The sequence below is a fragment of the Notothenia coriiceps genome, unplaced genomic scaffold, assembly GCF_000735185.1.
Source record: "Notothenia coriiceps isolate Sejong01 unplaced genomic scaffold, NC01 NC01_scaffold00008960, whole genome shotgun sequence".
In the NCBI taxonomy this organism is placed as follows: domain Eukaryota; kingdom Metazoa; phylum Chordata; class Actinopteri; order Perciformes; family Nototheniidae; genus Notothenia; species Notothenia coriiceps.
In genome coordinates this window covers 22,585-33,472 of record NW_011341661.1, presented here as the reverse complement: position 1 = coordinate 33,472, position 10,888 = coordinate 22,585, and the positions used below count along the sequence as shown (strand labels likewise).

Sequence of the window (10,888 nt, the reverse complement as noted above, 5' to 3'; positions counted from 1 at the left end):
CAAGTCCCAAGTCACTGTGGTAGAGATTCAAGCAAGTCAAGTCATGTNTGCTGTAGTTCCTTTAGAGCCCAACATTAGCCACCTTTAGCTTAGCGTTGGTGACGTGAAGTCATGTGACCGTGCTGTAGTTCGAACTAGACGAAAGTTAAACAAGTACAAACCACAGACTGTCTGTGTCATGGAGAATACAGTCGCTGGTTTATTAATGTCTGTAGGCCGTTGTTGTGAGTGGACGGTCGGAGCATATACTGCGTTAGCTTAGCCGATCTCCATTCAGAAAACACGCATTTTAAAAGGTTTTTATCGCCTGCCGTCTGTCTGCAGACTTGTCAAAGCATTAATTCATGGTTTTTACTAACCGGTATCAGTATGTTGTTACTTCGGCATCATTTTGAAACGTGTATTACAATTTAATCACGGTCAAATATGTACAGTAGTTGTAGCCCCCTGGCCAGCAAGTCTTGTTTGAATGCGAGTAAACACAGCTGACAGCCGCGGTGAAACTCGAGCCTTTAGAGCGATTAGAGCGAAGGGAATATTTGCATCGCGTCCGGTGTGAACGCACTATTGGAGATGTCCCGCCCCTTAGCCTATCATTTTTCGTTTCAGGCAGAAGTTGAAGAAAACTTTGGAATTGTAGTCTTTGCAGACCATTTACGTGCACTAAAATCTATACAACACAATACAGGAAAGAGAAAACCCCAAAAAGCATAAAAGGGCCTTTTTAAAAATGGGCAACGTTTTTTTATATACAGAGGAGACAAGGAGATCATAGAAAAAGTAGATGTAACTTCTTCTGGTGACGGCTTGCTTTCATAAGTAAGTCAAGGTTCAGCTGTGTTTAATTAAACGGTTACATGGAAATGCCGACAGCAGCGGTGATTAAACAGGATCTGACAGGAAGGTGTGTGTGAGAAATCCTGCTGAAACAAAACTCCTCATATCTCATCTCTTTATAAGCTGTGAGATAAATGTAGTGAAGTAAAAAATGTCAAGTCAAAAAGTAAAAGTCAACTGATTGTCAATCTTTCAGTTTGTGTGCACAGAGAGATCGAAATACCGTTTCCCACAATCCCGAATACAAAAATACAAAAAGTATATATACAAATATGTATAAACCTATATATGCACAATCATAGACACATTTATACATATTCACACATATGACCTAAATATTGTGTTTTGGGAGTAACAGAAGGCTACTTCATTCAAAACGTACTTGAGAAAGTTCAAGCATGTATAAGTTTCAAAGTTGACTTAAAGTACCAAAAGTAAAGGTACGTTTTACGCGGAACTCCAATTAATATTTGATAATTATTATTGAAATAAATGTTTAAAGTAAAGAACTGAGATGAAGTGAAGTACAAGTATAACTATGCACACAATGGAGTGGCTAAGTAATTGACTAGTACCGCAACATTTTACTATTACAGAGTAAATATTTCACATTTTACAAAAATGTTACATCATATTTTTACAATTTCTCCCAATAATTGCATGTGTCTTATTTTATCAACTCCTGCCAGAAGTTGAGGCAATTACAAAAAAACACAAACACTTCAAATGTATGAGTCGGAAAACAATATTTTTCTGAAGAAATCCTCCGTAAATTAAAAAGTGGTCAAATTCTTGTTTTCGTACCAAGTGTTTGTTTTACATTTGTGTGGATTGAGTTATGAGATTATAATGGGCTGGGTCGTGGGTTTGTTGTTTTATGAAAACATTTCACATGTTATCTTCAGAGATACCAAAGGTGAAGTCATATCTCTCTCTCCCTTTGTGAATGGGAGACATGTCCAGTCTAGTCTCTTCCGTTCTCCAACAGCTGCTCTGAGTTAACATGCAGGGAGTTTGTAAGTGAACTCTTGAAGGGACAACCCGACCTTAAAAGTCCACTTCCTTTTACAGCAGCTTCCCTGTACTTATCTGGTAAAGTAAACCTTGTTTTCTAGCCTCCTACTGTATGTTTTTCTTTATCTTTATATATGAAAAGGTTGTAGCTGATGTAACAGAGTGGCAAAACCTGTTTAGGGATGTGTTTATCTCAAAAGAAAAGCCAATGACTGCTTAGGGTCACATACATTATTTAAGCCTTTCATCTCAAGGACAAACTGCATAATATGAAAAGAGCCTTTAGTTTGCATGTATTATTTACACTAAACATTATTAATAAACACCCCTAGCTTTGACTAATAAACCAGGAAATGACTTGGCATTTTACCACTTCAGGTTAGGGGCGTTCTGAACCTGTTTTTGGTGACGTGAAGTCATGTGACCGTGCTGTAGTTCCTTTATAGCCCAACATTAGCCTCCTTTAGCTTAGCGGTGGTGACGTGAAGTCATGTGACCGTGCTGTAGTTCCTTTATAGCCCAACATTAGCCACCTTTAGCTTAGCGGTGGTGACGTGAAGTCATGTGACCTGCTGTAGTTCCTTTATAGCCCAACATTAGCCACCTTTAGCTTAGCGGTGGTGACGTGAAGTCATGTGACCGTGCTGTAGTTCCTTTATAGCCCAACATTAGCCTCCTTTAGCTTAGCGGTGGTGACGTGAAGTCATGTGACCGTGCTGTAGTTCCTTTATAGCCCAACATTAGCCACCTTTAGCTTAGCGGTGGTGACGTGAAGTCATGTGACCGTGCTGTAGTTCCTTTATAGCCCAACATTAGCCTCCTTTAGCTTAGCGGTGGTGACGTGAAGTCATGTGACCGTGCTGTAGTTCCTTTATAGCCCAACATTAGCCTCCTTTAGCTTAGCGGTGGTGACGTGAAGTCATGTGACCGTGCTGTAGTTCCTTTATAGCCCAACATTAGCCTCCTTTAGCTTAGCGGTGGTGAAGTGAAGTCATGTGACCGTGCTGTAGTTCCTTTATAGCCCAACATTAGCTTTATTTTATTTGTTTGAATCCATCATCCCTGCACCACTCTATATCCAGCTTCAGAAAGTAGAGACAGGGATATTGGAGGTTTAGTTTAGGGGGGGTGAGGCAGTGAAAGAGAAGCTGACCTCCACAGATTTCTAATTACAGCCAAACCACGCAGAGCCTCTCACAGCTGATCAGCAGCTCAGTCACACAGGCCTCTTTATTCAAGCCTACATCAAAACAGAGCTAAAGGATTTGTCAATGCAGACCTGTGTTGTTGTACTCTTCTTGTTTCTAGGAGAGACATAAAAAAGATGGGGGGAATCTGCCGTGCACTTTGTAAAGTGTATTATAATCAGGCTGCATGATGCTTTAAATGGTTTTTATCTAAGCGGTTATCTATAATCTTTCTTACCATTGCAACAATTATTTCTAATTAATTTAATTTTTTTGTATTGATTTCCTGTGTTTCAAGTAGGTTCTGCAATCTGTGTACAGATCAGCTTGAAACATCCCCCATCATATGACTGACTAAGGACTTTTATATAAATATAATCAATGTTTTAAAAGCATGTCATTTTTAATAAATAATTTAGAAAATTGCTCAAAAGAAATGGATGAAGAACACAAAGAAAATTGTCAAAAATGGATGCCCTTTGTTGTAATTGCTGTATGCCAATGACTACACTGTGTACAGTATATATTCATATAAATATATAGTTCTTTATTCCTGTTATTGTTGTTTCACTCGTTTTATTGTCAATTTTGTTCAATTTGTCTTTACGTCATGTGATGTTACCTTCTTTTAAAAACTATAAAAACTGATTATACATTTTAAAAATAGTAGAAAAAGTGATATGTTTCTCAGATACCGGAGAGTCTTTAACGACATCAGCATACATTTTATAATCACGATATTCAAGCCTCCTTTTTGTTTCTACAGTTTGATTTTTAAATATGTTTCAGTGCTCTTGATGCATTATCATTAAACATTCATTGACAGCCAACTCTAATAACTTCAGGTGAGTAAACATTATTCGAGCAAACTAAAAGGCCATTGTTAATAATTAAGTCCCACCAGATGCTGCCTCCCCTCCTCCTGCTTTCACTTCTCCTCCCATCCTCATGTTTTATTTCCCTCTCCCTCCTTGTCTGTCTCCCATCCTCTCGTCTCCTCCCTCCTCCTAAACTAACCATGTCCCTGTCTTTTTATTGTGTTTCGACAATACATAAGTAATGTTTGTCATTTCGAAGTGCAAAGCAAAATATATGCAGACAAATGAGACAATGGTCTGCACTGATTGTATGGACAAAGACACAAAATAATTACAAAAAACATAAACAAACAATAACAATAACTAAAGTAATCCCTTACATTCACGGCCAGTGAGCCTCATACACACGATTTCTCATACACACGGTTATTTACCAGGAACATTGTTAAATGAATACACATGCATGTAATGTAATACATGCATGTGTATTGACTTTTTGGCTTTTCTACACTGCTGCCTTCCAGAGGTGGGAAGTAGTGGAGTACAAATACTTTGTTACTGTACTTAAGTACATGTTTCTGGTATCAGTACTTTACTCCACTACTTATTTTTCTGATGACTTTTTACTTTGACTTCTTACATTTTGAACACAAATACCTGAACTTTCTACTTCTTACATGTTGAACTCAGATACCTGTACTTTCTACTTCTTACATGTTGAACTCAAATACCTGTACTTTCTACTTCTTACATGTTGAACACAAATACCTGTACTTTCTACTTCTTACATGTTGAACACAAATACCTGTACTTTCTACTTCTTACATGTTGAACTCAAATACCTGTACTTTCTACTTCTTACATGTTGAACTCAAATACCTGTACTTTCTACTTCTTACATGTTGAACTCAAATACCTGCACTTTCTACTTCTCACATGTTGAATTCAAATACCTGCACTTTCTACTTCTCACATGTTGAATTCAAATACCTGTACTTTCTACTTCTTACATGTTGAACACAAATACCTGTACTTTCTACTTCTCACATGTTGAACTCAAATACCTGTACTTTCTACTTCTTACATGTTGAACACAAATACCTGTACTTTCTACTTCTTACATGTTGAACTCAAATACCTGTACTTTCTACTTCTTACATGTTGAACTCAAATACCTGTACTTTCTACTTCTCACATGTTGAATTCAAATACCTGCACTTTCTACTTCTCACATGTTGAATTCAAATACCTGCACTTTCTACTTCTCACATGTTGAATTCAAATACCTGTACTTTCTACTTCTTACATGTTGAACACAAATACCTGTACTTTCTACTTCTNGTGCTGTAGTTCCTTTATAGCCCAACATTAGCCTCCTTTAGCTTAGCGGTGGTGACGTGAAGTCATGTGACCGTGCTGTAGTTCCTTTATAGCCCAACATTAACCACCTTTAGCTTAGCGGTGGTGACGTGAAGTAATCTGACGTGGTGACGTGAAGTCATGTGACCGTGCTGTAGTTCCTTTATAGCCCAACATTAGCCTCCTTTAGCTTAGCGGTGGTGACGTGAAGTCATGTGACCGTGCTGTAGTTCCTTTATAGCCCAACATTAGCCTCCTTTAGCTTAGCGGTGGTGACGTGAAGTCATGTGACCGTGCTGTAGTTCCTTTATAGCCCAACATTAGCGTGCTGTAGTTCCTTTAGCCTAACATTAGCCACCTTTAGCTTAGCGGTGGTGACGTGAAGTCATCTGACCGTGCTGTAGTTCCTTTAGCCTAACATTAGCTTTTTATTTCTGCCTGCATTTACACTTTAAAATCATAAAATGATGTTAATATGTGAGATTATCTGACTCAACAAAACATGTTTGCCAGAGATTATTTTTTGCAATAATCCAAAATCCAATTGGAAAATCCAAATGGCTTTTTGTCGACGGAGCTCTTGTAATGCTAACTTCCGTGTCGTCCGACAAACATACGTCATCACTTCACCTCCAGACTTTACCCAAAAACAAAACACCAAGACCATGAGCGGTTACATTTTCAATACATATTTTTTATTGACAAGGTATCAAAAACAAAAGAGACCACGAACATGGAAGAAGAACACATTGTCGTAGCAGTTGTACCTGACAGTTTACAGTTTATTCATTTTGCCTATGTGATGCTACAGAGAAAACAGAAACTGCCTCCATCAGTAGAAGAAGGCACAACAAAATACATCAGTGCTTGTGACTAGCAACACAACAACACAACAACAACAACGAACACACTGTGAGCAGACGCCTGCGTCCCTTTAACCAAGTCACTCTTAGGTCATTTCTTTCTAATAAACAATATCAACTTTCGTCTTCTCCCATGCAAACGTAAAATATTAAACTTCAGTCCTCACTGTGACAGACATGTGATGTTGAAACATAAATGATTACTCTTTCTGGAGATGTTTTCCAATAGCGACAAACTTTTAAGTTAACCTCATGACTTCACGTCACCACCGCTAAGCTAATGGTGCTAACATTATATTTAATGCAATTATTCAAATACTGATGCAACGTTTCCTTGGCTTTTTACGTACATTCGATAAGTAATTGAATTCCCCTTTTAACCTCTGATTGTGCAATACACCACATTTCCCTCGAGGGGATCCTTAGAGGAAAAGGGGAGTGGAAGAAGGGAGAATAATTTGGCAGTGAGTGGAAACCTGGTTACTGATAAGTTCAAAACACACAGCATAACATAAAAAAACCATCTTGCGTAACTCAAGATTCAGGCGTGGTTTAGAACCAGCCGAAAGCTGATGCAACACTTCTGATACCTAGCTAGCGATATCTCATGAACACAACTTCCAAACCAAGTCTTAATAATTCAAAAATATATCATTAGAAAATAACAATCTTTCTTGTGTTGTCCAAGACCAAAGGAGGCATCCGGTGTTTAACGTACAGTAGAGTTTATGCGATACAATACACAAGATTTTAAAGTAGAAAAACAACAAAAATAACACTTGTGGAGCTTCATCGTCACAGAAGATGTAAAAAGAAACACTTGTACTATTTACCTTAAGAGGGAACGCAGTGATAAATAAATTGAAATTATTTACAGTATTATTATATTTGGGACAATTTTGTTTGCGTGCGAAATTCAAATTGCTAAGTAAAGTAAGGTGTCATCTGCATACAGGCGTATATTGTTACGATCATCTTCGATAAGTGCAAACCCTGTCTGAAAAGTACATTTCCCTTTTTTTTTTTTAACTGCTACTGCTGCCCTGATATCAAACAAGCCAACTCCTTTTAGATATTACTTCTTAAAAAACATTGATCTACAGCCAGCACAGGTCCTGAGAGGTTAGTAGTAGCAGCAGATTTAGTAGTTCTTGTTGTAGAAAGGACAAGAGTTGATACAGCAATGACATGTCACACAGTAGTTGCTCAATAAATATGCTTCATACACTAAGCAGAGCAATGTTTTTTTTTAAAGCTGATTACACACTCGTCAGGCTTTACAAACTCACTCAGTCGATCAGCGTCGACTTTCCTTGCAAATCAAGCTTTGGTACAAAAATCGGACAATTCAAAATACCAGTAAATAAAACGAAAACGTGTATTTTAGTGCTTTGGCATCTGTCCTTGGACGAGACTGTTTGTAATGTTTTTCTGTCCAATCAGCAGCTGTGGTTTCAGGGAGTGGGAGGGGCCTCTTTCTCTCTTTTTAGCAGCTTTGTTGACGGTGAATGAGACCGAGGAGTCATCCGATGGCGTTTATTTTGTAATGTCACTGTCACTCAAGTCGTAGTCGTCCACCTGCATCTCTTACAATCTGTGCTGCGTTGGGATGAGACGTTGAAAGTCTTTGAAGAGTGGGTTGATCTCTCGTCAGTGGCAGTGGATGCTATCGAGGCTCAGGAGGCCTCCGTCTAGAGGTGATATTGTCGAGAGGGAAGTGGAGGTGGACGTTGTGGTGGAAGAGACAATGTTGTGGAATTGTAAAGTGCTCTCCTTGATGTGTTGGAGGAAAAGGTTCCTCTCGTCCTCGGGCGTTTGTCCGTTTTGGGCTCGTACGATGCAGGTGGGTCGGTGAAGGTTCAGCATGTAGACGAGCTGCTGCTTCTGAGTCTTCAACTCCTCGATCTGAGCCTTCAGGTCCGCGTTCACCGTCTCTAGTTTCTCAGACTCCTGCAGAACAGAGAGAAGAAGAAGGGGGACATTAGTTGGTAATCAGAGAGGGCAAAAGTACACACATCCTTTACTCAAGTAGAAGTACAGAGACTGCTGTTTAAAAAGACTCTGGTGAAAGTAGTAGGAGTGAAATAGTACCTGCTGCAGAGTCTCGGTCTTCTCCTTCTTCCTGTTGCGACACTTTGCAGCAGCGACTTTGTTCCTCTCTCTCCTTCTCCTCCTCCTCTCCTGCTCCTGAGGTTTGAACTGAAAAATCAAAGAAGAAAACATAAGCTTTCAATATTTTATCCCCAAACTGTAAAATCACTACACTTGGTTCAAGTGTATTTGTATGGCACCCAAAAGTAAGACTTTGAATGCATGACCTGTACTTTAAAGAGTCCTCTCCTGCTGATGTTCAGGTGTATATCAGTATGTAGTGTCTCTACTTTAAAGAGTCCTCTCCTGCTGATGTTCAGGTGTATATCAGTATGTAGTGTCTCTACTTTAAAGAGTCCTCTCCTGCTGATGTTCAGGTGTATATCAGTATGTAGTGTCTCTACTTTAAAGAGTCCTCTCCTGCTGATGTTCAGGTGTATATCAGTATGTAGTGTCTCTGTGTGAGTGTTACATCGTGATGTCACTATCAGTAAAGGATCTGTGTTTCTCCCTCACCTCTCTCTTGACTCCTTGTCCGTCCTGGTAGTCCATGGAGGTCAGATCTGAGCTGGAGCAGTCGGAGCTCACGTCGGCGTTCAGTCCGTTGGAGAGGCGTTTTGATTGGATGGCGAGCCTTAGCTCCTCCTTCACCATCGGGCTGAAGTTGGTGAAGTCGTCCAGAGTGAGGCTGCCGGGGGGGGACAGGCAGGGAACCAGAGCGGAGTAGCTGATGTCCGCCAGCGAGAGGCCGGGGTGCTGCAACATCATGCTGAAAACACAGGAGGAGATATCATTATTAACATGTCAGAGTTAGATTTTATTTTACGAAATCAGGTTTTCAGCATTTGTCAAAGTCAACTTCATTGTCAATCTTTCAGTTTGTGTGTACAGACAGAGAGATCGAAATACCGACTCCCACAATCCCGAATAATTGTTTTTATTAACACTCATACTGTATCACCGTAACAAACCATATTTAATTTCATCTTACTGTACAATATTACATTTCACGTTCTGTATTCTATTTAGGTGTATTTGCACTATTTTGTATTTTGTTATATGTTGCATCATTCTGCAAACAGGACAAAACCCATCATCATCATCATCATCATCATCATCAAGTCAGAGTAAGATTATATTACTGTATTGTACAATGTTTTCAGCTTTATTAATACTCATACAACACTCTATGTATTGTAATATTTACATTTCTACATATTCACTTTGTATCTATTTTAGTATAATTTACAAACTAGTTATTTTTTTCACTATTTATTCAAATTGTATTCTTAAATGGAGCAATTACAAATAAAAAAGAACTGGTAAATTCTGATTTTGAATATGTCCTTTTTACTCAAGGTTGACAAATGAATAAACTACAGCTACAAATAAAGCAATTAAAAAATTAAATGATATGCAAAACGTAACTATAATGGAAATATTATATTGTAGATTAAAGACATCTTGATAACTTGAATTAAGATCTTAACAGAGAAGTAATTAAGACACTATGGAAGTATTAATTACTCACTCGCTGAGTTTGCACAGCAATTACAGGATAACAAACTAACTGCACGCACGAGGTCATATTTGCCATTCTGGAAAAACGCCATGAACAATTAAAGAGGATAATTGATGGGCGTGAATGTTATCTCAACAGAGGAGTGACTGACAGATTGATCCGATGATTATGATCAGCAAACCAAAACAAACAGTCTGTCCTGTATCCAAGCATTTCAAGACTATTAAAAACAGTATTCTTCCTATTTTTTGTCCATACATTCTTATATTTAGGCAGTTTATAGAAGATATTAGTACACGTTTTTCAATAATCTGACACTGCAACCGATACAGAAGATTTAGTTTGTTCTCATTTCGTTTCCATAATATAATATTTGCCGGGTTTTGAGGCTTTTATTTGGACATTTGTTCGGAATAAATGCAATTTAACTAAAGTAAATCTAAGTAAAGGATTTGTCATTTCCTTCAGAAAATAATAATATGGTTTACTTATAATGCATTTCATATATCTTGACGATGGCTGTAATAATTTAAAAAGTGTTTATAAAGTATTTTGAAGTCACTATAATGCCTGTCAAACACGAAGCACAAGTCATCCAACTGAAATTACAAGTTATGACTGAACAACTAAATAAAAAAAGCTCTAAAATCGCAAATCCCTCGTGATAGTTCACCCGTAAATATCGTCTCATTTCTTTTGTGTTTTTTTTAATATTCAGACGAATAAGTTCATATAGAAGTTTTCAGTGAAGTGTCCCGGGACAGCGCCGGCACTTCTCCGCTCCAAACCGAGACAACACACACCAAGTCACTAAAAAACTCCACACACTCTCACACACACACACACACACACATACCGGAAAACAACCGTACCTTGACTGAGTGGGGGACAGGTTGGTGAACTGGATGCGGGTAAAAAGCAGCTCTTATTCTTATATCTCTTCGCTTCTTCCGTCTCTCTTCTCGCTGTGAGTAAGGTTGCGCTTGTGGCTCGGAGTGTTGCATCACGAGAATTTAAAGAGAAAAACGGGAGGGGGCGCGGCCATCTGACGTCACAGGAATGCTCTACGAGAGAGGAGGGAGGGAGGGAGGAGGGAGGCTGACGTCATCCTATTTATAGAAAGCTTATTCTGCGATGATGCAATCTAGCAACCTCCGAGCTGCTTTTGCTCCATAACAGGAGAGGACATCCCCCCCC

At 38.8% G+C, this 10,888-nt stretch overlaps 1 protein-coding gene across 1 annotated transcript; it reads right to left on the bottom strand.

Moving 5' to 3' along the window:
* Positions 1-5,981: 5,981 nt before the first annotated feature.
* On the bottom strand, positions 5,982-10,671 carry atf3 (activating transcription factor 3). The gene is made up of 4 exons (XM_010770536.1): positions 10,564-10,671; positions 8,686-8,938; positions 8,170-8,277; positions 5,982-8,028 (listed from the first exon to the last, which is right to left on the bottom strand). Exons 2-4 carry the CDS (start codon positions 8,935-8,937, stop codon positions 7,729-7,731), a joined length of 660 nt encoding a protein of 219 aa, XP_010768838.1. The 5' UTR covers position 8,938; positions 10,564-10,671; the 3' UTR covers positions 5,982-7,728.
* Between the last annotated feature and the right edge of the window lie 217 nt (positions 10,672-10,888).

What these genes read in the sequence shown, in the direction of transcription:
- atf3 (XM_010770536.1), bottom strand. Translation starts at nt 8,937, where the DNA reads ATGATGTTGCAGCACCCCGGCCTCTCGCTGGCGGACATCAGCTACTCC. An exon ending in GACAAGGAGTCAAGAGAGAG is followed by an intron (nt 8,278 to 8,685) that starts GTGAGGGAGAAA and finishes TTGATTTTTCAG; the next exon opens with TTCAAACCTCAGGAGCAGGA. An exon ending in AGACCGAGACTCTGCAGCAG is followed by an intron (nt 8,029 to 8,169) that starts GTACTATTTCAC and finishes TCTGTTCTGCAG; the next exon opens with GAGTCTGAGAAACTAGAGAC.